Source organism: Zychaea mexicana, assembly GCF_025766255.1.
Source record: "Zychaea mexicana strain RSA 1403 chromosome Unknown BDB00scaffold_10, whole genome shotgun sequence".
NCBI lineage: Eukaryota > Fungi > Mucoromycota > Mucoromycetes > Mucorales > Lichtheimiaceae > Zychaea > Zychaea mexicana.
In genome coordinates this window covers 25249-49982 of record NW_026516673.1, presented here as the reverse complement: position 1 = coordinate 49982, position 24734 = coordinate 25249, and the positions used below count along the sequence as shown (strand labels likewise).

The 24734-nt window shown below is 43.7% G+C and overlaps 7 protein-coding genes across 7 annotated transcripts; 3 read left to right on the top strand and 4 right to left on the bottom strand.

The window, feature by feature from the left end:
• Positions 1 to 430: 430 nt before the first annotated feature.
• BDB00DRAFT_805121 (uncharacterized protein) lies at positions 431 to 1270 on the top strand. Its single transcript, XM_053122163.1, has one exon. It carries the CDS (start codon positions 736 to 738, stop codon positions 940 to 942), a length of 207 nt encoding a protein of 68 aa, XP_052983399.1. The 5' UTR covers positions 431 to 735; the 3' UTR covers positions 943 to 1270.
• Positions 1271 to 1585: 315 nt separating this feature from the next.
• On the top strand, positions 1586 to 3581 carry BDB00DRAFT_756910 (uncharacterized protein; the record flags this gene model as incomplete). Its single annotated transcript, XM_053118945.1, has 4 exons — positions 1586 to 2443; positions 2530 to 2659; positions 2751 to 2942; positions 3022 to 3581. The coding sequence occupies 4 exons, from the start codon at positions 1586 to 1588 to the stop codon at positions 3579 to 3581; spliced, it is 1740 nt and encodes a 579-aa protein (XP_052983398.1).
• A 2091-nt stretch (positions 3582 to 5672) lies between these two features.
• BDB00DRAFT_17191 (PIN domain-like protein) lies at positions 5673 to 6766 on the bottom strand. Its single transcript, XM_053116320.1, has 2 exons — positions 5899 to 6766; positions 5673 to 5829 (listed from the first exon to the last, which is right to left on the bottom strand). Exons 1-2 carry the CDS (start codon positions 6578 to 6580, stop codon positions 5738 to 5740), a joined length of 774 nt encoding a protein of 257 aa, XP_052983397.1. The 5' UTR covers positions 6581 to 6766; the 3' UTR covers positions 5673 to 5737.
• Positions 6649 to 9642, bottom strand: BDB00DRAFT_951743 (FAD dependent oxidoreductase-domain-containing protein). The gene is made up of 7 exons (XM_053129591.1): positions 9209 to 9642; positions 8824 to 9004; positions 8432 to 8595; positions 8160 to 8335; positions 7880 to 8093; positions 7710 to 7799; positions 6649 to 7633 (listed from the first exon to the last, which is right to left on the bottom strand). Exons 1-7 carry the CDS (start codon positions 9570 to 9572, stop codon positions 6954 to 6956), a joined length of 1869 nt encoding a protein of 622 aa, XP_052983396.1. The 5' UTR covers positions 9573 to 9642; the 3' UTR covers positions 6649 to 6953.
• A 4721-nt stretch (positions 9643 to 14363) lies between these two features.
• BDB00DRAFT_951740 (armadillo-type protein) lies at positions 14364 to 19091 on the top strand. Its single transcript, XM_053129590.1, has 20 exons — positions 14364 to 14406; positions 14498 to 14584; positions 14681 to 14770; positions 14881 to 14953; positions 15049 to 15155; positions 15235 to 15350; positions 15447 to 15681; positions 15756 to 15921; positions 16013 to 16110; positions 16192 to 16311; positions 16412 to 16504; positions 16573 to 16743; positions 16825 to 17256; positions 17334 to 17432; positions 17519 to 17693; positions 17767 to 17972; positions 18049 to 18223; positions 18296 to 18532; positions 18634 to 18793; positions 18889 to 19091. The coding sequence occupies exons 1-20, from the start codon at positions 14395 to 14397 to the stop codon at positions 19061 to 19063; spliced, it is 3027 nt and encodes a 1008-aa protein (XP_052983395.1). The 5' UTR covers positions 14364 to 14394; the 3' UTR covers positions 19064 to 19091.
• Positions 19092 to 19110: 19 nt separating this feature from the next.
• On the bottom strand, positions 19111 to 20488 carry BDB00DRAFT_757076 (uncharacterized protein; the record flags this gene model as incomplete). Its single annotated transcript, XM_053118958.1, has 4 exons — positions 19111 to 19916; positions 19990 to 20103; positions 20182 to 20338; positions 20417 to 20488. Coding segments are annotated over 4 exons (1149 nt in total), but the record flags the coding sequence as incomplete, so codon positions are not given.
• Positions 20489 to 21899: 1411 nt separating this feature from the next.
• On the bottom strand, positions 21900 to 23888 carry BDB00DRAFT_805101 (serine protease 1). Its single transcript, XM_053122162.1, has 3 exons — positions 23435 to 23888; positions 22781 to 23305; positions 21900 to 22677 (listed from the first exon to the last, which is right to left on the bottom strand). Exons 1-3 carry the CDS (start codon positions 23795 to 23797, stop codon positions 22267 to 22269), a joined length of 1299 nt encoding a protein of 432 aa, XP_052983393.1. The 5' UTR covers positions 23798 to 23888; the 3' UTR covers positions 21900 to 22266.
• Positions 23889 to 24734: the final 846 nt, after the last annotated feature.

Below are 24734 nucleotides of genomic sequence, written 5' to 3'. Positions count from 1 at the left end.
AGAAAAAAAGTGCTACGCTTTGCTTCATTTATTGAAAGTTGGGCGGTTGATACCTCTTGAGCTATGTTATCTATTACGTACGTTTAGTCATTGCTTGCCAGCTGATGTACACAATAAGAACGCATGTTGTTCATGAAAACTCGTAGCTGGTTACTAGGAACTCTTTCTTTAAAAATGAACGGCTATCAGTACAAGGTATAGCAGTCATACAGCTACCTGCAGTACTACAAAAGCTACACGTATTGGCGAGCCATAGATCGATGGAGCTGAACGTAAGTCTCAGCAACTTGCTGCTTTTTCGTGTCTCATGTGAGAACGAAAGTTTCCTGACACCGTACTAAGCATAGGAACACTCAATCAGCAATTATCGGAGTTGATACGACATCAACACACCAATAAAAAAGACTACCTGGAGCAAAGCGGACCAAAAAGCTGCCTTGTAAACATACACCAATGACCGATCGATCGTCAGGAACAGCACGCGATTTCGTCGAATCGTACGTCAAAGACAAAGATTTGGAAAATTACCTTTCCGAAAACCAGCCACAATACGATCCAAACAAAGCAACGCCCACTCCTGTTGAAGAGGCAGCACCGGCAACATCAACAACATCGGAAAAAACAAATGACAGCAGCAAACCAACTTCGACATTTAACTTTCACGAACGATCAAAGAATCCGTTTGCGAGTGAAGAACAAAAAAAGACAGTAGAGTCACCACAGAAACAGAATGTAATGTGGGTTGTACGAGACTTCATGGACCAGAAAAAGGAAATCCATGAAGCAGCGTTAGATAACTGTGCCGACCTGCACTCGGAGCTTTTGACGTGCTTCAAGGATGGCAGCTGGTGGGATAAAGCAAAGATGTGTGAACACCAAAAACAGAAATTCTGGGATTGTTACAAAAAGCAAAAGGTAAATGCCACGATATTTGCATTTTAGTCTTTTGTGTGTGCACAGAACAAACAGTTTGCTCGTTGGATCTGGGGAATCAAACTGAAATTCGCGAGCGAATAGGAATTCCTGAAAACTGCCAACTATCGAGGCCCAGAGAATACGCCGGAGCAGGACTCCAAGATCTTCCGCGACGCTGTCCTTCTTTCGCAAGAAAACAAAGCTCAAGATTCTTCCGCATAGCAGCAAACAGCAGATAATTGAATTGTATATTATTTACCTTGTTTTTTTTTCCCGCGCACACACACACACACACACACACAAAGCAACACGCACGCCAACATCTGTAAAATATATTCCCCCTTTTCATTATCACTTCACATAGAATGCCGGTAAAATAAATAAAAAAGAGCTGTTTGTACTTTTGTCTCACATCCCCCAAATGCATGTTGCTGTCAAGGAACATTACAGGAGCGAGGGCCGGTATAAACTTTGTCGGTTTGCACATCCAAGACAATTTCAACAACATGGTCTGATACGTAACAATAACAAGGCGCTCCCTTCCCTCCATATATAAACACACCATCGTTGCGCTGCTTTAGCGAACTAACACCACACATATCTATCATACATATTTTCTCCCTCATACATCATGCGTTTCTTGCAAACCGGTGTTGTTGTTGCGATCTCCATGGCGCTGGCCGTCACTGGTTCCCCTCTCTCTGCCCCAGGCCAGGACCCCTCTTCAACATCTGCACTCGATATCCCTGATGCCACTGTAGTCACAACAGTCATCCACGGCAAACCCACAACTAAGGTTTGCCCGATCTATGATGAATTCCCAGAGGAGGGTGAGGACGAGGACGACGATGACGAGGACGACGAAGAAGAAGAAGATGAAGATGATGGCTGTCCTCCTACTATCCCACGACCCAAGCCATCTGGAAGCAACAGCGCTCCTGGATCTGGTCCCGCCCTCACATCAAGCTGGCCCTCTGAACCTACACAAACAGAACCTCCAACGACAACAGCGCCTGTAGAATCAAGCCCTGCAGAGCCCACCACTGCTAGCGATGGCGCAGAAAATCCATCGTCGCCATCATCCACAGGTTCATACATATACAGTACACCTTCATTCCCTACGCCAACAAATGATCCGTCATCCACGCGCGATATTTTGCCAGTTTCATCTCCTCACTATATGCCTGTATTCAATGAGCCCGATTTCACGCCCAAGGAGCAGACACCCACCGGTCCCATCGAGCGTGGCACAGTCAAATTCAAGATTGAAAGCTACCCTGATACCTGGAAGACGCCTTCTGGTGACCATGAAGAAGTGCAAGCAGCTATTGCAGCAATCAACTGGGACAAGGTTCCAAAGGCGCCTGTCCGCACTGCTGACAAGGGCACTGGGGATTTGGATATGAAGAGCTACGACGTTGGTGACGATGAGTACTGCTGGTGGAGCGCAACTGGCTGCGTCAAGCCCAAGGCCCAGTATATTCCAGAGGATGCCCATATCTGCAACGAACCCGGTGATTGGGGTTTGGTAAGCAACTAACTTTTTGTTAACTGTTTGAATTCTATCCGACCGTTCATACCCATTTCTTCTTTCTTTTCTTCTGTTTCATATAGACTTTTGATGATGGTCCGTTGAACCCCAGAAAAGACGTCGTAGCCAACAGTCCAGATGGAATTGATGAGTTCGCTGAACCCTACTTGTACGACTTTTTGGCTGAGCAAGGCACCAGAGCTACTCTGTTCTGTAAGATATTTTCAAACTTGGATATTGTTGCATATCCATTATTTTTCTGAATTCCATGACTAATACGCAAAATATATTTTATGACAATTAGATGTCGGTTCGAACGTTGTCACATATCCCGAAGCTGCTAAGCGCGCTTTTGATGCTGGTCATCACTTGTGCCTGCATACCTGGTCTCACGTTGCAATGACGACCTTAAAAGACGAGGAGGTCGTTGCTGAGCTCTATTGGGCTCTTCGTGCCGTCAAGGAAGCAACTGGAGCGACTTCAAAATGCTGGCGTCGTAAGTGTTTGTTTCTCTATTATTTTCCTTTTTAACCTTTGGTAAACGTGAAGTCTCACATAACTCAATGATCTTTTAGCACCTTTCGGCGATGTCGATGACCGTGTTCGTGCTATTGCACACCAGATGGGCCTTACCACCGTACTCTGGAGCCGGGACTCGAACGATTGGAATTTACCTTCTATGACGAACAAAGGTCAGCTCGAACCCGAAACCGTGGATGGCTATTTCAGTCAATGGATCGACGAGCGTATGGCTGGTAACGAAACACACGGACACATTGGTCTTCAGCATGAATTGAACGAAGTCACCATTGGTATGGCCGAAAAGTGGCTCCCCAAGTTAAAGGAGGCTTTCAGCATCAAACCTATCCACGAATGCACAGCTGTAGGCATGCCATACTGGGAGATGGGTTCGGAAGGCCACCACGATTCTGACGAGGACCATGACCATGATCATGACCATGATGAAGATGATGAAGACTCTGATGATGACAAGGACCACAAGGACAAGGATGATGATCATGATGATGAAGACCATGATGATGACTCTGATGATCACAAAAACCACAAGGACAAGGATGACGATCACGAAAAAGATCACGATAAGGATGAAGAGTACGATGAGGACGAGGATTAAAGAAGGGAATTAACACAGCTGGCCTAGTTACTTTCCATGATACAACATGATAATATTCTCAGAAACTAGTTACCAAAATACACATTGTCTACATATAATATCATTGAAATTATGATCCTTATTAATATCATTAATAAATCGCTGTTTGTTCTAGAAATTTTAGATGTCTAATGTACTGAATGCTGCTTCCTAGTTAGAATTTGTGCAACGTGCCCTTCGATGTCCAGCAAAACAGCAAGAGAGCTTGAACGCGTAACTTTTAAAGTCTACCTCTTAAGCAACGATTAGAGGCACCCAATACGAGAGCGACGTGATCAATAAGCACATCAGCATGTAACACCTCCTTTAGGAGATACGTTTCATATCGCAAATAAATGGTTCCTCATTTCATAAAAAATATATTCGGCTATCAAGCCTATCTACGAATGCACACGGATTGGTGAACCGTACTAAGAGCTGTTACAGCAAATAGAGTAGTATGTACTTCCACAAAAACCATGGACAGATCATAAAGGCAAATTTAACAGTGTTGACCCTACCTGTGTTGGAAAAGTCTTTTTGCATTCGCGACGTTTTTCATGCACAAACTGGCGAGTCGCTTTGCTGCTGTAATTCGATTAAACATCGACAGAAATTTGTACAGAGATCCACTTTGTAGTGGTTCGAAATTTTGCTGACCAGATGAGGTGTCCAGTATTCGTGCATTTAGTGCGATCGATTTTTAGTTTTCATCTGCACAGACCGCGAATCGTTTTCGTGCAAGGAAAGCCCAGCACTGAATAATAAGTAATGCGAGAGATTGACACTGATGTTATTTAACACCTTAGAACCGTTGTAGCAAATTTTTTGATATGAGCTACGTAGATCATCATAAGTGTGCGACCAGAGTATGATCCAGTGACATATAGCGTGTCACAGTTGTCAGCATTATCTTTAGGAACTGCTGCAGGATCTCTTAAACAACCTATCAAGTAATCGCTACCACCACCATATTCGACCCCTATTACCAGTACTTCCGTTGAGGATATTCTCAACGGTTTGTATGTCAGTCTATCTTTCTGGTACTGTAGTTTACTTTACTAACCAAGGTACTACTTGGCCAAAACCGAGCATTCGTATGTAGTCGAAAAAACGAGTGGAAAACGCTGGCCAAAGACTGATTAGAAAACCAATATTTGAAGCGCACATCTTGCTTGACAACTACCACATTTGGTGCTCAAGCAACTCGATTATTGAAAGCATAGCATACCACACCTCGACATGGATCAAGAAATCTGGAGTTATCAAATACGATGATTAACAATTCAAATACTTGAACTTGTTAATTACCATGTCACGATAACATACTGTAGTTTCAAAAGTCTCCATAATAGATTAAAAATATACTCAAGAAAAATGTGCTATTTATTAGTATTATAACAATTTGACTGTATTTTGTGCAAAAGGATCAATGCCAAAGGTATCGGAGGCTGCTTCTTGTAGTTGTATCATCCGTAGTTTACTTTCTGCTTCGTCTGGGTCGATCTCGTATTGATCAATTACTCGGCGAACTTTGTCCTCGTCTATCGGTGGGGATATCATCGCGTCAGGGTTTACAGGTGGAAGATTGTTGAAGACCTATAAATGAAGAGAAACGGAGACCCGAAAATAAGCCAAAAGAGAATAAAGTACAAAAACAACATAGCTTAACCGTTCTCCACGCTACTACCTGACGAGCAAGCTTATAATCGAACGTTTCTACTGGGGTGTACTTTTTGCCTTCCAAGTTTGGAAGTATATTTTCAATAGATCCGTAACGCTGTACGAAATCCAGCGCCCTGATAGGCCCGATGCCTTGGATCGTGCCAGAAAAATCAGTGCCGCATAATATGCACAAGTCAATGAACTGGTCTTTGGTAAGGTTGAGCTGTTCCCGCGCTACAACCGGGTCTATTTCAAGGATTGGTCGATTACGGGCAAAAAAGTATCGTAATATGGGAGCATCTCCAAAAACGAGGGCATCCGTATCTAATGAAACGACAGATTAGCAGCTTGCTCCAAATATCTCCCAATACTACGTACACGGTCTCGTAAAGTGTTAAGGGAAACACGCACCTTCTGTCACTGTTGCTGTCGTCATTTTTCGCCTTGCTAATTCTGAGCACATAGCCTCTGCTTCATGATTTTCGCAAGTCATACAGATGTATCCCAATGTCCGCAAAAACTCGATACACTCCTCTCGTAAGGCTTGTGTGATACGAATCGACCGCTTTTCTTTGTTGTTGAAGCGTTAGATAACCTAAGACGGAGTGCGAGAATGCGATGTACTTAATTTTACCTAGAGATTCCATCATATGCTGGTTATCGTTTTTCAACTCTTGCAACGCAATTTCCGTATCTTTTATCCTGTCTCGGATCATGGAAGTCATCAGAGTATGCTCGCGTGCTGACAGGCCACGGACTGTTTTAGTATATCTTTCGGTATCTTCGGCCACAACAAGCGCATGCTTTAAATCCGTTGCTAGTTGCACAAGCTGCTGTTCAATTTGATCGTCACTGTCCATAGCAGACACAGTGCTAGTGGTGGTGGTGGTGGTTGCTGCTGGATATTCTTCTTGAAGTTGGTCGAGAACACGCGTTGCTGCTGCATCCGACAAGTCACGGTACGCGTTTGTCCAACTTGCCAAGCGCGCAGATCTTGCACGCTCGTATTCTAGTGAGGGTTGGATTTTCTGACGATTCTTTTCACGACGTGCATGTTCTAATTGCTTGGCTGCAATTCGATTGGCACCGTCAAAAACGAAAACAGGAGTAATGTTGTGCATACGGCAATAGCGCGCCATTAAATAAAAGCCGTAGATATGCCGGTGTGGGTGAATGTCTTCGCCATATACGAATTTGTTGAGGTGACAACTAGCATCGAATGCAATGATTTGTTCAGAAAATGCGTTTGTACGTAATGTGCGTAGTGATTTAGGCGCGTATCGCCGTAACAGTGCGGTGAGACCATGAACACCCATATGGAGAACCAAGCGCAGCGATGTAATTATAAGTCAAAGGGAAATCAATTATAATAGTAATAAAAACAGAATATGTGTTTGGAAAAAAAGTATCCCGTAATATACAGTACAATGTTCTAAAGAAGGAAGAGACGGACAATAATAATTTGGATAACGAGACGTTTGCAAGTAGTTAAGTCGTCGTCAATCACGACGGCAAATGAAGTGTGGGTTTCTCTATAAAAAACGAGGGGATGTGGTATGTGTGATAGTGTTGAGATGGATGTAATGGTGTATGTCTGTGCGTGCATGTGTGTGTGAATTTCTCTCTTTTTTTTTGTTGGATTGTGCGCGTGTAAAGTGGATGGGGTTGGATGATGGATGTTATTGCTATTTAAGCCTTAGATTCGGGGAGACCCATGGTGACCAAAAATTTGGCAGCGTTCTGCTTCTCCAGCTCCTGACGTGCCTTGTCCCACTTGAGTTCCTCAGCCATGATTTCGACAACTCTGGGCAATGCTTGCAGAGCAGCCTCGGCGTTCAAGAAGGCCAAGCGGGTTCTACGAGCCAGGACATCGACAGCGGTGCAAGCATACTCTTCACGGCAAGCATAGCGCACTTCGGATTCAATGTAAGGGTAGTTGGGCGAAATGCGCTTGCCATAAGTAGGGAAGTGCATGTTGGTGGGATCGTCAATCGAACCAACGACCCAGGCACGGTCACCATAGCTGTTGGCCAAGTGCACGGCGACTTCGGTATCCATGCCAAACTCCTGGACCAGGCGGATAAACATGGTGTTACTGAAACCTTTGCTGCCAATAAGCATTACTTTTTCGGTGTTGCAAGTGGAGGTGGGTTTCAAATCAAACACTTCGATGGCACGGTCGACGGTTTCCTGAGCCATAGCACGGTACGTGGTCCACTTGCCGCCGGCAATAGTGATGAGTCTGTTTTCGCTCACGTTGATCATATGATTGCGCACAAGCGATTCGGTGTTCTTAGCATGTGGGTCACGAACAAGAGGGCGAATGCCGGACCAAGCGGCAAGCACGTCTCCACGACGCACCTTCACATCTATTACAGACCAGGGATACTTGTAAATTCTACTGCTTTCCTCAAGACTTTATCACATATCATTCCTTCTAGTTACCTTTGCTCAGATAGTGGGAGACTTCATCCAAGATCCACTTGACCTCATCCTCCTTGGGCATAGGGTTCTGCGTGACCTCGGTAGGCGAGTCTATTTGCGGGATACGTACACATGAGCTTGTGCATACATCGATAGACAAGCTGTACCGCATATGAGAGGTAAACACTTACCAGTAGTACCGGCAATGGTGCTGCCTTCCCAGGGCAAGAAGAAAATGACACGGCCGTCGCTGGTGGCAGGGTCAAGAAGACCCATGTTGCGAGGACTGTAGTAGTTGGGGAGGATGATGTGGACACCAGCCGAAGGTGCGACAATTTCGGCATTTTCTTTATCGTCCATCTTGCGCAAGCCATCGGTGAAGGGGCCAGTAGCATTGATCACACCCTACAAGTTGCTTCAGGATTAGCAACACCATCCTTTCCTTCTTCATCCACATGAGCCTCTGTTTACCTTGGCCTTGACATTCCACTCTTCACCCGTCAAAACATCCTTGACCTTGGCACCGGTAACGATGCCATCTTCATTCTTGGTCAAGTCGGTGACCTCGCAGTGGTTCACAACAGCGGCACCGTGATAGGCAGCCGTCATCGATAGCGCAACGTTCATTCTGGCGTCATTGTGGTGACCTAGAAAGTTGCAAAACAAAGTCAGCAAAAGGTTTGTAATAAGAATTGTCTCCGACAGCAACGGCCAGAAAGAGCGCGCCGGCATATGAATCTCACCATCATAATAGACGAGTGCACCGACAAGCTTATCCTTCTTCAGCATGGGGAATGCATCCAGCGCCTTGGAGCGGGTCAAGAAATAGCTGCTTTCCAGGGCCTCGCGGCCAGCAAACAGATCGTACATCTTGCAGCCAACCCAGTAGTAAGGGATCTGCCACCATCTACAGGTAATGCGTTCGTATCAGATGCACCTTTTCTTTTCACATGCTTTGTAGAGAGATTGAGAGAAAGGGAGGGGTTGGTTGGTATGGCCATTTTGACAAGCCGACCCCGGCCGATCGCATCTTCGGAAGCACAATCATTTTCCTTTTGTCACCCCCTTTCCCGATTTGGGGGAAGGAATTATGCGCGCCAGACTCTCTTTTGTTCTTTGCTGCTAAAGCACTTACTTGTAAACAGGCAGCATGATCGGCAGCTGGCCTGCCAAATGCGGTGCAATGTCCAAGAAGATCTTGCGCTCATGCAATGCCTCCACCACAAGCTTGTACTGCTCGTAGTCCAGCTCCATGATGGCCTTTTGCAAATAGCGAACACCACCGTGAACGAGCTTGGTCGAGCGAGAGGACGTACCTTTCATATCAGAGATAAGTATCCACGTGCAAATAAAGAAAACAAACTCCGGACACATGTCAGGAGCCAGCGCCTGTCCACAAACATCACCATCACCACGCATACATTGACTCCTACCACTACTCCCACTGCCTGCTGCTGGCTAGACGGTACGCCTCAACACATCGTGCTTATCCCACGCCACCATACGCGTTGTGCCCTTACCTGATGCAAAATCGTCGCGCTCCACAAGAGCAACCTTGAGACCACGCGTGGCGGCATCGACAGCTGTGCCGGCACCGGTGGCACCACCACCAACAATAAGCAAATCAAACGGTGCCTCGCTCTGCTCGTTCTTGAGCTTCTTGATCATCTCGGACCGCGACGGGGCCTCCCAGAGCTTCTCGGGCTTGGAGTCGTCGACGTTGGGGTTTGCCTCGGCGTAGACAACATTGTTGCGCATCAACAAAGCGAACGGATGGTTCTGAGGATGCTGCTGTTGGTCGTAGAGGTAGAGAGCCGAGCCGACGGTTGCGGTAGCGGCAGCGGAGGTGAGCAGCTTTCGGGAGCGAGAAAGGTTTCTCCACATACTATGGATCACGGTAAAAGTCTGGGGTAGGTGGCGGGGGAGAGAGAGAGTTTGCTGAAAAGTATCAAAGAGAAAGAGAGAGGGAAAAGGCGCACAGCTCACGCTTGCAGTATTATAAGCGATCCAAAATTTTGGCTGATGCGGAGTCGCTGGAGCAAGTGAGTTGCGTGGACGGAAAATCTCCGTGCAAAAAAATAATAAAACAGGGCTTGAGCACACTTCACACATGTTCGGCACGTAGCGCAGCGCGCGCACGCACACTCGCACACTCGCACACACGCAACGCTGACGGAGAAAAGGATCACTTAAAAAATCCCGCTTGCTCCCGACTTCTTTATTGGTTCTTGCCTGTCTCCAGAAAGCTGCCCTTTGCAGAATAGCCTTGAAGCTAAATAAGAGGGACAGAGGGGGTGTACCACGACGTCTGGGCGAAAGCCAGAACACACAAATCCGCTCGGTGTAATTTTCTACCTTTTACAGTCGCTTCTCCTCCCTCATGTCAAGCTTCTTTTGTGCGAAGACATGATGAATCGCTATTGTTCCGAAATCGGCGATAGTTACGGCCAAAAACAGGCATAGTGTGTGCCCTTTGTTTCCACCCCACCCCATCTTATGGTTAGAGCAATGGGCGTCATGATCACTCTTTCTCTTTTCTGCCCTGGGAAAGCAACTTGTGTCACTCCTGTAGAACTATGAACAGACGAGCTAAAAGCGGCGGGTGGGCTCCAATTACTGAAAGGAAAAAAAAAACGGATCGGCAGCAGCACGCAAATGCCGTTTCGGCTTTTCAATTGTAAAATTCGAAACGTACCAATGATGCCACCATCCACGAGCGGACCTCTTGAGCGTGCGCCCAACATATATTAACCAACAAAAAAATTGTAGACGCCGCTGCTTTGGTCTGCAGAAGAGAACCTTCTCTTTCTTTCTACCGACTTTGAAGAATAAACTTTACCGTTACCAAGGACACATTGCCTGTAACCAAGGAGAGGATGACTGTGTCACAGCGACACGCGTCCGTACAATTATACATTAGAGTTGCTGCTTGTTGGTCACCAGCGTTATAAGTTGTTTGGGGACCATGACTTAGCCACTCTGCTCTTTTACCGTATTAACAAACTTGCTATCGTAGCATGTCCGCTGAGACGGTGGTAGTACTACATCGTCTGTCCGTATTTTTAAGCCCTGAGTATTTGCGTACCTTATCCTACCCCTGAAACTTCTGCATCATTCACAATTTTCTAAGATATGACAGAATATTGACGTATAGCAGTATTTGGTAGAAAAGTTGCCGGATGATATTTCAAAGCTTGTCGCTAATATAGCAAGCAGATGTTGGTGAAACACCATAAAGGCTTTCTCTTCTTCTCGTCATTACTATTGCTATTATTGAGCTGTTGCCCATTCTCAAACCGTATAATATTGACTGCTAGCTTCATCCTACTTACTCCAGCTATATTTATTCTCCATCTCGGTGTTTGTTTCTATAGAAGCGCTCTACGTTTTAATAATTTCGAGTCGATAATGGGAACAATGGTCGCCGTTACTTGAGCTATTTCAAGGTACTGTTGCTGATATTAAAAACTGCATTGTTTCATCTTACACATCCGACCTAATTCAACAAAGCGCTTTTTCAACACGCACTTAGTAATACTTCTCGGCTAATCCGATTATTTTTTCTAAGTAAAGAAGTGCACAAAGAAATCCATCTATGCTTTATTTCGGCCAGCTTTCTCATTGTAACATGTGACATACTACGCTTAATTTTATGTATGCTCCGTTACCCTTTTTGAATGCTGATCGTCAGTGGTGGCGATGTGATGTTATCGGTGTACTACTAAGTACAAAAAGATGAATCCGAGAATTGCAAAGATATCCATTTGCTGTCAAGAGTTCCAAGTCAAGGATCAGGACCTATTAGCTGTAAACAACCTTTTTACTTTCTCATAAATGTCTTCAATGTAGGCCTGCGTTCCACCGTGAGAGACGTTCAGCTAATAATCCTTCACCTTCCGAACTATGTACTTTACATTTTCCTGTGAACGACAGAGCTAATAATGAGACGTCAACTAAATCATTTCTTTCAGCACGCCACTTTGTTTTATCTCGATACTTCTTTGACAATGAGGTCATTATTATACTCTATATACTCTGCTCTACTCCACTGGCAATGCCGTGTAGCACTTACAGTATTGATGTGTCGTACAACCATGCCGCCACAGTTTTTTAACTTGGAATGTATGTCGCGAGAACATTGATTTCTCAATAAAGTCTGCGTTGGTCAACAAGACAATACAATATCTCAAAGTTTCGAGTCTAATATAATTATAAATGGAACAGCAAAGCGGACTACACTATGACAGGATATCGATTGGTCATTATTAGCGTGATGTTCTGATGTTTCTCCTTGTTGTTTCACGCGGTCTATATAATTATAGGTGATGAAGGGAGCTCTCGACATCTCTATTAATCAAGGCTACTTGTTACCTGTTTAGGAAAAAAAAAAAGGAAAAGAACGCTGTTTTATGTCGCTTATATTTAAAAAACGTACGTGACAAGTTCCTGTTTCCTGTTACACATTTTTATCCTTTCAACTTCTTCTTTCTTCGTTGCATCTATGATGAAGGATTGCGCTATATTTACTGCCTATCATGTCAACATCAACCTCAAGATAGAGAAAAAAATCGCACGCTAAGCTGCTCAGAGACTATCATGCCAAAAAAGCTGAAATCGGGATTGAAGTATTGCTTGGTGATTGCCTTGCAGAAGACGTTACTGTAATATCCCTATAGCTTATTGTGTTCCAAGATAATGATGCTGACAGATGCCCCTCAATCTTTGCACGGTTATTCAAGCCCCAAAAGAGATATCATCATGCTCATACCATGCCGAGGACAATAATGAGGATCAGTTCGATGACAATGATTACGTCTTCTGGGAAGGTGACTTATCATGTCAAAAAATGAGCAGAACAACCAAAGCAGTCAGCTTATGGAATATAAAAGTAGCGGTAATGGTGACTGCGAGAGTGATGAAGACCATCCCAATGTCGATTGAGCAACCAGCGATCATATTCAGACGAACGCCATGTTACAGCTAGTTTAGATCTCCAAGAGCTTGCAGTGAAGTACAAAGGATGTCGTCGATTTATGGAAGACATAATCAAGACTGTCAACAAATATACTCATAACGTACTGCCACGGCTGCTAAGTAACTATAAAGCGAAAAAAACAGCTCTCTTGGACTAATACCCTGTTCGACCTGATGTTAATGACATGTGCAAAAGACCTGGCAATTATACATGTCTGCTGGCGTATGCTCTGGTGTTGCCTCTTATAAATGGATGTATGATGTTTCGCGTTGAAGGATTTGTTAATAACATATGCGATGAATACTTATCACCACGCTTCATGCGTGACAAAAGAAATGGTGAATTAAGGCCTATAAAGCAAATGAGGCAGTTATCATTGATGATGTGGTCGCTCGCTGTTTTTATTAACGATGTGATCAGTAGAGAGCAACTAAATTCACGGCACGAAAAACATCGACAACGGATAATTCAAACGAAACGAATGATAGCAATCAAGTCCAAACCCGTGTCCTAAAAGATATATTAGACAGCATCATATTCAATGATGTAAAAAACGCTCAATGCGCTTGTAGGCGAATATCAAGGGGTAGAAAAGAGCTTGATACTATTATAAGCATGTAGTCCCCCAAGCTTTATTAAGGCTGACATGACGAGGTGAATCTATATAAAAAGCTTCGCTTCGGCAAAGATATCATCAGCATTAGCCAATCATTAAACTTCATCAACCAAAAAAAAGCAATCAAGTAATACTGGATGCACACGATTGTCTTCTACCCAACTTGGCATGTAAGAAAGTGATTGTACTACCCGTTGGTTGTTTATTATAATGTTGTATAATTTACATCGGCTAATTTTTTAGAAGTACGCATTTGAAGTTAGCCAATTTATTCATCGTACCATCAACAAATTGAGGAGTTAGCATTAAATACAAACTAGTTGATCGATTACTAAAAACCACGGGAGACTTGTACTATGTTTTTGGACCTCCTTTAAATACTAACCGCTAGCAATGACAGCAGCAAATATAAAGCAAAGAGCCTTTAACCGTCATGGTAGAAGTACCCAGAAAACTCGACGCCTCATCAGTCTCCCAGTTATTATGTCTATTATCCAAGGAACACTACGTCTATTAAGCCAGATCGGCTACATCAACGGACAACATAGTTTAAAATCAGCCCTAACGGAAGTCGCAAGAATATTGCTGTCGCATCAACAAGAAGGCAGGGTAACTTACCTCATCACGAGTGTTGAGTGGTTGGCATTTATCTTCGGTCTCAGTGGCACATTTTACATAATACTTTATCTTTGCCCTTTAACAAGTACCGAGTGCACTGAAATTAAAGCTTTGGACTAGGCGAAGCAGCCTTTTGTTATTGATGAATTACTGTACTTTACTGCTACAGCCTAATAGCCTAGTACAAAATGTATCATTTTCTTCTTGTTACTTTGTCTGTCATGTACTAGATACAGTAGCAATGAAAAATAAATGATTTTATTTCATTGGAGATGATCTCAACGAATCGCATTTAAAATATTCTAAGTCATACATAGCACTTTTCCTCCTATGTATGATATAGGTTGAGATGAGGGTTCTTTTGCTCTAGTTCCGAATAGAGCATTTGCTATATACAAAAGCACCGCTGTGCCATATACACCTGCGCAGCTTCAAAAAAAAAACCAAATTGTCGGAAATGCAAGCTATTCCCTCTTTCTCTTTAATACGCCAAAATCATGTCTATGGAGGTATGCATAATACACGAATAGAATGCGAGAAGATAATTGCACGGAGAGAGCTCTTGATTGCTGGCATTAACATTACACGTATACGCAATAGGCATTGTTTAATCAGCAAGGTCATTTCAGTGTTCTACACTTTGACAACGTCGTACGAGCATTCTACGCGGGCGACATGACTACCGCAGTACGTGTGGTGATCTATAACGCGTATATGCGCGTGCAGTAATAGTTTTGAACGACTATATGTGAGAGCTTTAGGACTGATAGCTCTCTGTTATAGCAACCTGTTTTGACCGCTTTTCAACAACACCCGGATTCTTGGCAAGTAGCTGATCAGATTCTGGAAGGATCTCATGTTTTACAAGCAAAGGTAAAAGAAAAGCTACTGCTATATTGGTCACAGGCACACTACCAGCAACAGTCGGCCTACAGGCATAAGTAATTTAGAAAATTATCTCATCTGTCTTCTCTAACACATAGTTTATTGCATTGCAAGTACTTGGAAAGTTCATAGCGTCACGATGGAAACATCTTGCACAGGAGCAACGATTAAGTAAACATCATCAGAACGAGGGAAAATATGGACATACGTGGCTTACGGGATGTTGTATGCTGATACTTTTACTCATACTTTCTTCCATATTCAAGCAATACGCAATTATATCGGATCTGTTATCGTATCGCGATCATCCAACGAAGCTACAATGCAAACAGAAAAGGCGTACTTGAGCAAGCTAAACATGGTCCTTGTCGAAGTATGTAGTGATGGATAATGTTGATACACGCTATGATAGCCGAGATACTTATGAGACGAAATTACTGTGTTTTATATAGATTGTCAAGAAAGAATGGCCTGAAGAATGGCCAACGTTTATTAATGAAATGGTATCATCTGCTCACGCAAATTTGAGCCTTTGCGAAAACAACTTGGTGATATTGCGACTATTAAGGTACTAGAAGTATCATGGCTTCTCTTCTTTCTCTCTCAATGGCTCAAATAAAGAGGAGTATCTAGATTACTGATATTTTCATCTTCATATATGTAGTGAAGATATTTTTGAAGCATCCGAAGAACTACAGGCTGCATGGAAAACACGTAGACTGAAGGATCAAATGGTGACAGATTTTGGACCGGTGATCGAGCTATGTCATGAAGTACTTTCAAACCGGCCTTCAAAAAAGCTCGTTGAAACTACATTGGAAAGTCTGTCCTGTTTTCTCAAATGGATGCCACCAAATGTCATATTCGATACAGACTTGATGCCAGTGTTATGTAGTCAGGTATAGATCAATATGCAAATTATACCCTTTTCTAATTTCCAAGAGTAAAAAAGCCTTAATGATGAGGGATATAGATACCATCCAATGCTGAGAGAGCACAGCGAGTCGATATAATGGCACTTAAATGCTGTACTGAGATCGCTGGGCGACAAGATTTTCCGCAAAAGTTTCAGCAAAAGCTAGTCGTGCTGATCCAGGGCGTCAAACACACGATACGTGAAATGATCTCAATGAATGGAGGTAAAATATTGCAAATCCAAGTATAAATACCAAACATGTCAAAAGTGAGTGGAAAAGGCTGACATATGAATGATGGGATACATATTTCAAGATATCACTGGACTATATAGAAACGAAAATCTGAATGGTGAAGATATTATGTACAATTATACCTTATTCGTCACGACTTCGTTGAGTTGTCATGGTGAGGTAGGAATATAAAGTTAAATTTTTGCCGGATACAAAATAAAGAGAAAAGATATAGTACTTATTATATGTTGGATCCAGTAGGCTGTAGCTGCTTTAGATGTTCAACTTTTACAACAATTGCACCAGGATCTGCTTGTCTTATCTACGCTTGACGATGATATGGAGATATGGCGAATGTGTGCGGAATATTGGGTGTATTTGGTACGTTCTACTACTTGTAGCCGCCCACTTTTGAGGGGTTCGCTATCTTTTCTATATCTATTCTGATGTTAACTACAGCTCGGATATCCCGCGTGTATAGTCGTCTGATAAGTGTAGTTATATGAAGCAATGTAATTATATATTCCGTGAGCTACGACGTATCACCATTGGGCGTATACCGAATCCAGACAACGTAAATATTGCTAGTATGGTTTTATCGCTCAACAGAAAAAATGTACTCAACTTTATTAAACTGAATAGGTCCTATTAATTGATGAAGAAGAAGATGGTATAATCTCCCGCGAGTTTGTGGAAAGCAGTGAAAATCCTGAAACGTTCAAGATCACCAAACATCTTTTATGTAACTTGGTGAGGATGGATGTTGAAAACGACACAGAAAGCGCCTTACGAGAGAGACTTGCTCGAAATCAGGTAAACTTTCTATATTATGGGAACGTTGCAGATAATGTAGAAACGCTAACGAAAAGATTTGGTATATATTTACCAAAAAAGACAGACAGCTTTGTACAGTGGTGGAAGAATCTTTGTCAAGTATCGTGGTCAATGGGTGCTATTGTTGGTGTTCTTGATCCGACACAAGAATTTCAATTAGTCAACCAGTGCTTGGCTGACTTGGACCATGTGTGCGTCAACAGTAGCGACAGGATTGAAAGTATAGAGCCTTGTATACTTTATATTTTCTCACAATATCCAAATGTGTTGTACCAGCGACAAGACTTGTTTTCCAAGGTTATTGGCCTTGTTAACAAGTACTTGCACGACAAGGAAACAAGCATCCAAAAGTTCGCAGCCCATGCATTGGTAGAAATCTGTCAGGGTATACGGAACAATCAGGCTTTGGTGCGCCAGGATGGTGGGACTATGTTTCTACAGGACCTTCTGGTACACTTACCTTCGCTGACAATGGACCTAGATGTATATCAAGTAAGTATATGATAATGCGATGGTTGTAAATAAATGAGGAATATGAATAAATTAACAAGATTTTATTGCTCGCTTAGACATGTCAAGTATACCATGCAATCGGCTGCGTACTTTTGACAGCTCCGGGACACCACGAACAACATATGCAAAAGCTTATGGATGGACTAAATCAGACGGTATTGTATTATCTATACAGTTTTAACATGGAGTGCAGAATGGTTTTGCTGCTGACTGATATATCAAAATGTTCATTCATTAATAGCTCAAGATGGCTCTTTATCAAACCCAACAAGTAGAGTCGGAGAGACTTAAAACATTAACCGACGTACTACGAGTAAACTTAGCAGTTTGCAACTCTGTTAACGATATCTACGAATCCCAGTTGAAAGAAATTTATCAAGAATTGCTCACTGCCTATCGTTTTGCAAGTGAAGCTGGTAAGAAGACAGGCTCGTTTTAGAATAAGAGAACAGGTATGGGGATTTGATGAAAATAACATATGTTCGCTAGGATCAAACCCACTATCCAATAACTTTCGAGAACGAATCAAGGAACAAATCTGCTTACTGCTCCAGACATACATTAAAAGCAAACATAGTATCTCTGGGAATGATCAGAATTTAATCAGTCCGTTGCTCCAAGAATTCGTATCGTCACCACCCAACAAAAACGACGTTTCTGATATCTTTGCCACTTTGATTGAGAAGCACTTGGGTGTATGTACATATAATAATTTCCCCTGGTATCGTTACGCCACGTTATATGTCTTGTTAATTTCTAACAATTCAATAGAATGGAGAGGCGAATGTTATCAACGAACAACTAGTACGGTCCGTACTGGAAATCGCATATTTTCACGTGTTTGAACGGATATATACTGAGATCAAGCCTGACTTTGCAAGCTTTTACGAAAAGCGTTCTGGCTTTTTCCGGCTCGTTCAAGCCTTTATAGCTTATGCATTTCATGGTAAACGATACTGTTTACAACGGGGAAATGTTATCGAAGAGTTCTAACCCTGTTTTTTTTTTGCCCGCGCAGAACTTTCAACGTTACTCCAGGAAGATAAATTTACATTGATCGTTGACAGTATATTATGGGGTATCCAGCATCCAAGTCACGAATTAAGCAATCAGGCTTTGGAAATCTGTAGTATATTGTTGAATCGGATAGCTCAAGTTGAGGACGAGGATCAACAGAACGCTTTATACAGCTTATATTACATGAAAATACTAGACATTATCCTCCATACCATCACAGATTACGATCGTCGTACACGTAAGTGTGATTGCTATTTTAGGTTTATGTAGCTTTCATTTTTAGCAACAAAAAATAGAAAAGTGGGAGCTAAAAGTGAAGCATTAATTCTATCCACGTAGAGTTTGAATTACAAAGCCAAATTCTGGCCCATCTTCTTGAACTTGTTCAGCAAGGCGAAATATACACACGACTCTATCCAGAAGGCATAGGATCCAATGCGGATTATGTTCAGGAACATGTGCGTTCAAAATTGATGGAGATATATCCGTCGTTGCCACAGTAAGTTTTTGGTGTTTTGATGATTGTAGTAATTTCAGGCCGTGGTAAGGAAAAAGGAAAAAGGTAGCTCATGTTTTTTATAAATGAAAAATTAGAAACCAGATCGATCTAGTAGCGCAGGGCATGCTTGAATACAGCGACGATATTGCTCGCTTCCGCCAAGATCTGATTGACTTCATGGCTGACTTTAGGTCGAGTGATGACTTTTCAAACGATGTCATTTTGGACCAACAAACAGAACTTGAGCTTTTGGGCTCTTTGACTAGGTAACAAAGAAGCAAGCAGCAGCAATAAAACCATGTATATATGTCTTTTTATTACCAATATTCACTGTACACACCATGCATTAATGTTGCTTCCCCGACTTCCGGGAAGCTGCTACGGCGTTGATGACTAATAGCTGAGCTGCACCCTGCTACTGTTGTGATGCCACTGATACCATTCATATTACCATTTCCACCACCAGGTACATTGTTATTGTTGTTATTGGTGTTGTTGTTACCGCTGCCATTATGAGTGGCGGTAGTAGGAGTAGTCGTGGTGGTGGTAGCAGGGTAGTAAGGTGCCAATGCTGGACCTGTCAAATATACGGATCGTTGCTGGTGATGCTGCCCGCTATTATGTAAAGAGGAGGCATAACTAGGTGGATCACTGTCGTCTGGTTGTGCTGGATCGAAAAATTCAGGGCATTTGATGCCTGGCTGGGTATAGTTTTGTACGGTGATGAGATCCGGCACACGCATCAGTTCGTCGTTTGGCAGGTTGGCGATGTTCAAAGGAATAGCAAACTCGCACTGGACGGTGCAACGTTTCAGAAAATGCGACTCTTCAAATGTGATTGTAAAGTGTAGGTCATAGTAGACTCGGATATGCTGAGAGGTAAAGGTCGGGGATACATTGCGTGTGGGTATATTAAAAGAAACAGTTTGGTTGGGAGCATCCAGAGGCTGTTGATTATTGGAAAGAGTGCCATGTAACAAATCGCGGACCACATAGCGCTGCGCAGTTCCTCCGGAAACCATCAGTCGACCTTGATGATGTTTGCGGAATTTAAATGCTGCTTGGACGATCTTCAGGTCTGATTGGAGCGTGGTCATTGTCAGTTGCATGATAAATGGTTCATCTGAAATTCGTATCAAATGAGCATTAGTGTTGAATTTGAGTTCGACTGACGATATAATATATGTGCTAGTTACCTGGGCAATAGCATTGTTTGTTCAATTTTGCTAAAACATGGGCAACCGAATGCTGCTTTTTACCAATACTAGAAACATCGCGTGAGAGATTGGTTCGATACACCCATTCCTTATCTACAGGATAGTGAGAATACCGGTATCATGTAAGAAAAAACTGTTATCAATATAGATCAGATTAATGCCAATAGCTACCAGGTGGGGATGCAATGATAGGACGATATGGCGTGTTAATTTTCTTGCTGGTGATTCCTGGATGTCCTCCCGGGCCTTCAATATGTGCAGTCCAGACATACCGTATGCCAAAACCAGGCGGGTCCTCAATGGACGGAGGATAATTGACGTTGGGAAACTAATTTAAGCAAATGCTGTCAGTGCTATTTATTCCAGACAGAAATGGTACAGACGAGTAAGGTTGAGTAAGAGTTACCTTCAGGACAAAAGGGAGCTCGTATCGACCGACATCCAGTTCTTCCCATGGAGAGTGTGCGTAGGCTAATAGAATTATTTAGGAAACTGTGCAAATAACTTTTTTTTCTCCTGCCGTGCTTTATCCCCCCCCTGGAGCAATATTTATACCATGTACCTGCTGCTTTATCATCGCCCCAGACCGTGTACTGCGTCTCAAAAAGGGTGGTAATGCATTGGTGCATCGTATTCTCCACTTTTGTCATTGCTACCTCTTCGGCATGAAACTATGGTAATAGCAGCGACAACAGATAATCATTGAGCAAAACCAATAGAAATCTGTATGGTATTCTTCCCTAAAAAAAGAACAACCTACTCTGATCTGTATTTGTGTTACGTGTAGCCGTTCTACTGCATGTACGACCACTCGACCTGCATACAGAATTATTTAGTTTGTGTTTAATGAATAGCTCTCCAAATAACGATAATGACCTACCTCGTATGATTCTATTAGGCCGAAGGATAACCATCTGTGTGTCTCCATCGAATTCAACGGACAGGGTGCTTGTGGTCGGGTAAGGTCGTGGCGACGACGATGGCGTAGATAATGTAAGCGGTGTTGAAGGCTCGGAAGCTCCACTACTGGTGCTGCCATTGCTGCTACTGATAGATAAGCTATGGTGGTGGTGGTGACGACCACGGCCACTGTTGCATGGAGAAGAAGAAAAAAGACTCCCAAACGTCAATGAGGTGGACGGCAATTGTTGCGATCGTGAGTGCTGATGGCGCGATCGCGGATTGTGGTGGACTCGAGTAGGTGTCGACGGTTGGGGTGGAGTACCAGAAGTGGCAGTAGTATAATTGTTAGCAGGAGGCGGAACAGGAAGTGAGCCAGACATACTGGCTGTACGGCGTCTACGTCCTACACTAAACGTCATACAACTGGTTCTGTGTATGCAGAGAGATAGGAAAAAAAGAAAAGAGGAAAAGAAGCAAGAAAGAAGGGGATCATTTTCTAGCAAATATAAAAGTCCACGTAAATGCTGCTACTGTATAACAGCTGTTGACAGCGGTAACAAGGAGAGAGGATATACGATTGCCATCCTGTTTAGCTGCGCTACAATACGGCGGAAATGTAAAAAATATACACTAAGGGGTGGGATGGAAAGGAAAGCCGATCTGAAAAGTTTAAGCTTGTTGTATATTTAGAAAACATGTCAGCCCACCGTATCGACACGTCTGGTATTCTCATACAGTCCCAACAAAGTGGCCAGTGAATATGCGCATATGCTAGTTCTCTATCCATCGTGGTGCAGACCAGACAGAATCTCCGGCTACAAGCTTGAATGCTTAGAGTATCTAGTGATCTAGAAACAAGCAGCATACAAGCAGGCTCTGTAGTAATTCATCAATGATATGATCGCATGCAGTTCTTAACCGGGGGTCATACACTCAATTTTGCTGCTAAGCATGTTACCCCCCTCGGAAACAGTTCTCGCAGATGGTACATTTGATCAGTCGTTCATATTTATTTGTTGCAATACAGAAAGGAAGAAAATGGCAGTATAAGAAAAGCAAGACAACCAAAGTTGCATATGATCATAAGTAGAACGTACAAGAGTTGGGCGTGATGGCGTCTCTGTTACACAGATATGTGCAATTGTATGTGGTCTGTGATGTGTAGCGCAGAGAAGGAAGGAGCAGTGGGGATAGCGAGCGTGAGAAGGGGCGGGAGAGAGAGAGAGAGAGAGAGAGAGATGGGGGATAGAATGAAGAAGTATGTAGTTCGAAGGAAGAAATTGTACAGTAAAGCTTCTATACACAGAAAGAAGAAAAGAAAGAAAGAAAGACAAATATACAAACAACCTAAACCTACTCATCAGCGCTGTTGTAGATCAGGAGGTTGGGGGTGTCCTTGGGAATCTTGGTCAGCTTGTCCTTGGTGCTCAAGTCTAGGATCTTCTGCTTGATATCCTTGGGGCTGGCACCCTCCTCTTCGAAGCTCAAGAAGTATGCTGCCAGACCAGCAACGTGCGGCGAGGCCATGGAGGTGCCGGAAATGGTGTTGGTGGCATACTTGCTGCCGCGCCAGATGGATTGGATGTTCAAACCAGGAGCAAACACATCCACACATGGACCATAGTTGGAGAAGTAGGCACGGTCATCGTACAAGGTCGAGGCACCGACTGTGATGGCGCCTTCGGCAGCAGCAGGCGAGTAGTTGCATGCGTCGCTGTTGTCGTTACCGGCAGCTACAGCAAAGACGATGCCTGCATCAACGGCCTAATCAACGACAGCGTTTCAGGATTTAGTTTCAACAAGAGCCCCACCAAAACAATAACAACAAACAAGAAGCCGGCAGCTAGATAGTAGAATATGCACTTACGCCATTCACAGCCATATCAAGTGCAGTGACCTTGCCACCACCCAAACTCATGTTGGCAACCGAGCCCTTGAACTTTTTGCCAGCCTTCTTGGCAGCAAGCGCAGCCTTGGTATGTTTCTCAGTGGCCCAGTCAACGCCAGCGATAACGTCTGCCATGGTTCCAGAGCCGTTGGATCGGAGCACCTTGACCGCGGTAACGTTGGCCTTCTTGGCCACGCCGAAACGCTTGCCTGCAATAGTACCAGCGCAGTGAGAGCCGTGGCCGTTGCCATCTTCGTCATCATCGCCTTTCGGGATAGTCTTTCCCCATTTGGCACGATTGTTATCAAAGTCGACGTGTTCGTAGTTCACACCGGTATCGATGACGTAGACATTGACGCCTTCGCCGCCATCTGCCTTGTATTCGTATCTATTGAAATTCTCAAGCGTCAGGGCGTTTCTGTGCGATATACGAGCAAGACCCCAAGGAGCGCCGCGTTGCAGCTCGCTGGTGTAGACCATGGAGTCACGTTCGATAAAGGCAACCTAATCATACCCCACACATGGAAGGGATCAGTATTTTTATTACCCTGATAATTCCCTTCTCCCCCTCCCCCCCCAAAAAAAAACGCAACAACAGCAACAGCAATTATGAAAAGTTGAAATCAAACTCACATCCTCTGATCGACGGATAAGATCCACAACATCCTTGCCAAATTTGCCAGCATAACCCGAGAGACCCGGCATGTCGTAAACATGTCTGATACCGATGCTATCAGGATGAAGCCATGCATCAAAGATATTGCCGTCCTTCTCACCCGACAAGTCGCGGACCCAGCTGGTATGGCCATCGACCTTTTCTGCATTCAAGTGGTTCTTGAGGACAACGATATACGAGTCAGTAACAACCTCGGCTTCAGGAGACGTAAACATAGGTGCCAGGTTGCCGTCAGTGAAGGTAGGAGGAGTGACCATAGGGACTGCGGAGACCGACGAGGCAGCGATCAGAAGCAAGCTGGCGGCAATGGAAAGTTTCATTGTGTGTGGAATGTAGTTTTATTATTGCTGATGGGAAGGGTAGAAATGAAGAAGAAGAGAAAAGGAGGTGTTGCGTTGGGGGAGTTCTCAGCGGAGGAAGTAGACGGTTTTTATGCTGCGGCTGTTAAATGAATTAGAATGAGCACCCTATGGCCAGTGCAGGTGACCTCGGTCATCCTGTCGCACACACACACACACACACACAGTCTTTTTTCGCTATCTCAATACATTTCCCGCGCCTGGTCCTCTTCAGCGGAAGCGATTACGCATTTGTCATATTTATGGTCTCGCTGTTGTTGATGCCATGCTGTTATACTATCGCTACTGCTGTTGCAGCAATGGTCTTTTCACTCTCCACACAGTCAGCCAGTCAGGCATGCGATAATCGATCATGAAGGACTCAGGGGGTTGCGTTTGTTGTTTGTTTGTTTCATCATCCTCATCCTCAGGAAACCATCATTTAGGGGCTTCCACCGAATACTTTAGCCACCACGTACAAATCATTAGTTGAGGGGCACGATGACGACAACCGAGCTGATAAGAAAGTGCCGGGTGGGAAGATGAATGAACCTTACTTTGGTGAAAGTAGACCCTTGTTGGCATTGGATTTTTAAACCGTGGTTCCGAATTGAGCTATCACTGCCGATACTGCTACTTAATATGGCTCGGAACTTTACTGTATGTCTGCTGAGCAAAGGTGCAGTGCTGCTTATCCGCAAAAACGAACATGGACCCGAGCAGACTGGCAACGCAGACATAATATACGATGCTGATCTTACTCACTGGAGCATGCAATACATCTTCAAAGTAGCCGAAGAGGATGTATGAGATCGCTATGTATCGACATTCACATGCTGTTGTTGATGGCTTTTAACTGCTGTGGAGACTACTGGACTGCGCTCATACCACAGCAGTTGGAAAAAATTCCATTTTTGAT

Excerpts from the sequence above, each read along its gene's own strand:
- BDB00DRAFT_805121 (XM_053122163.1), top strand. The coding sequence starts at position 736 with ATGTGGGTTGTACGAGACTTCATGGACCAGAAAAAGGAAATCCATGAA.
- BDB00DRAFT_805101 (XM_053122162.1), bottom strand. The coding sequence starts at position 23,797 with ATGAAACTTTCCATTGCCGCCAGCTTGCTTCTGATCGCTGCCTCGTCG. Across the intron at positions 23,306-23,434 it reads TTATCCGTCGATCAGAGGAT|GTTGCCTTTATCGAACGTGA; the intron begins GTGAGTTTGATT and ends GGGTATGATTAG. Across the intron at positions 22,678-22,780 it reads TTGATATGGCTGTGAATGGC|GCCGTTGATGCAGGCATCGT; the intron begins GTAAGTGCATAT and ends GTCGTTGATTAG.
- BDB00DRAFT_17191 (XM_053116320.1), bottom strand. The coding sequence starts at position 6,580 with ATGGGTGTTCATGGTCTCACCGCACTGTTACGGCGATACGCGCCTAAA. Across the intron at positions 5,830-5,898 it reads GCATATGATGGAATCTCTAG|CGGTCGATTCGTATCACACA; the intron begins GTAAAATTAAGT and ends AACAAAGAAAAG.
- BDB00DRAFT_951740 (XM_053129590.1), top strand. Across the intron at positions 17,694-17,766 it reads TCGTTTTGCAAGTGAAGCTG|GATCAAACCCACTATCCAAT; the intron begins GTAAGAAGACAG and ends TATGTTCGCTAG. Across the intron at positions 17,973-18,048 it reads TGATTGAGAAGCACTTGGGT|AATGGAGAGGCGAATGTTAT; the intron begins GTATGTACATAT and ends ACAATTCAATAG.
- BDB00DRAFT_951743 (XM_053129591.1), bottom strand. The coding sequence starts at position 9,572 with ATGTGGAGAAACCTTTCTCGCTCCCGAAAGCTGCTCACCTCCGCTGCC. Across the intron at positions 8,596-8,823 it reads ATCATGCTGCCTGTTTACAA|ATGGTGGCAGATCCCTTACT; the intron begins GTAAGTGCTTTA and ends CATTACCTGTAG. Across the intron at positions 8,094-8,159 it reads AGTGGAATGTCAAGGCCAAG|GGTGTGATCAATGCTACTGG; the intron begins GTAAACAGAGGC and ends AGCAACTTGTAG.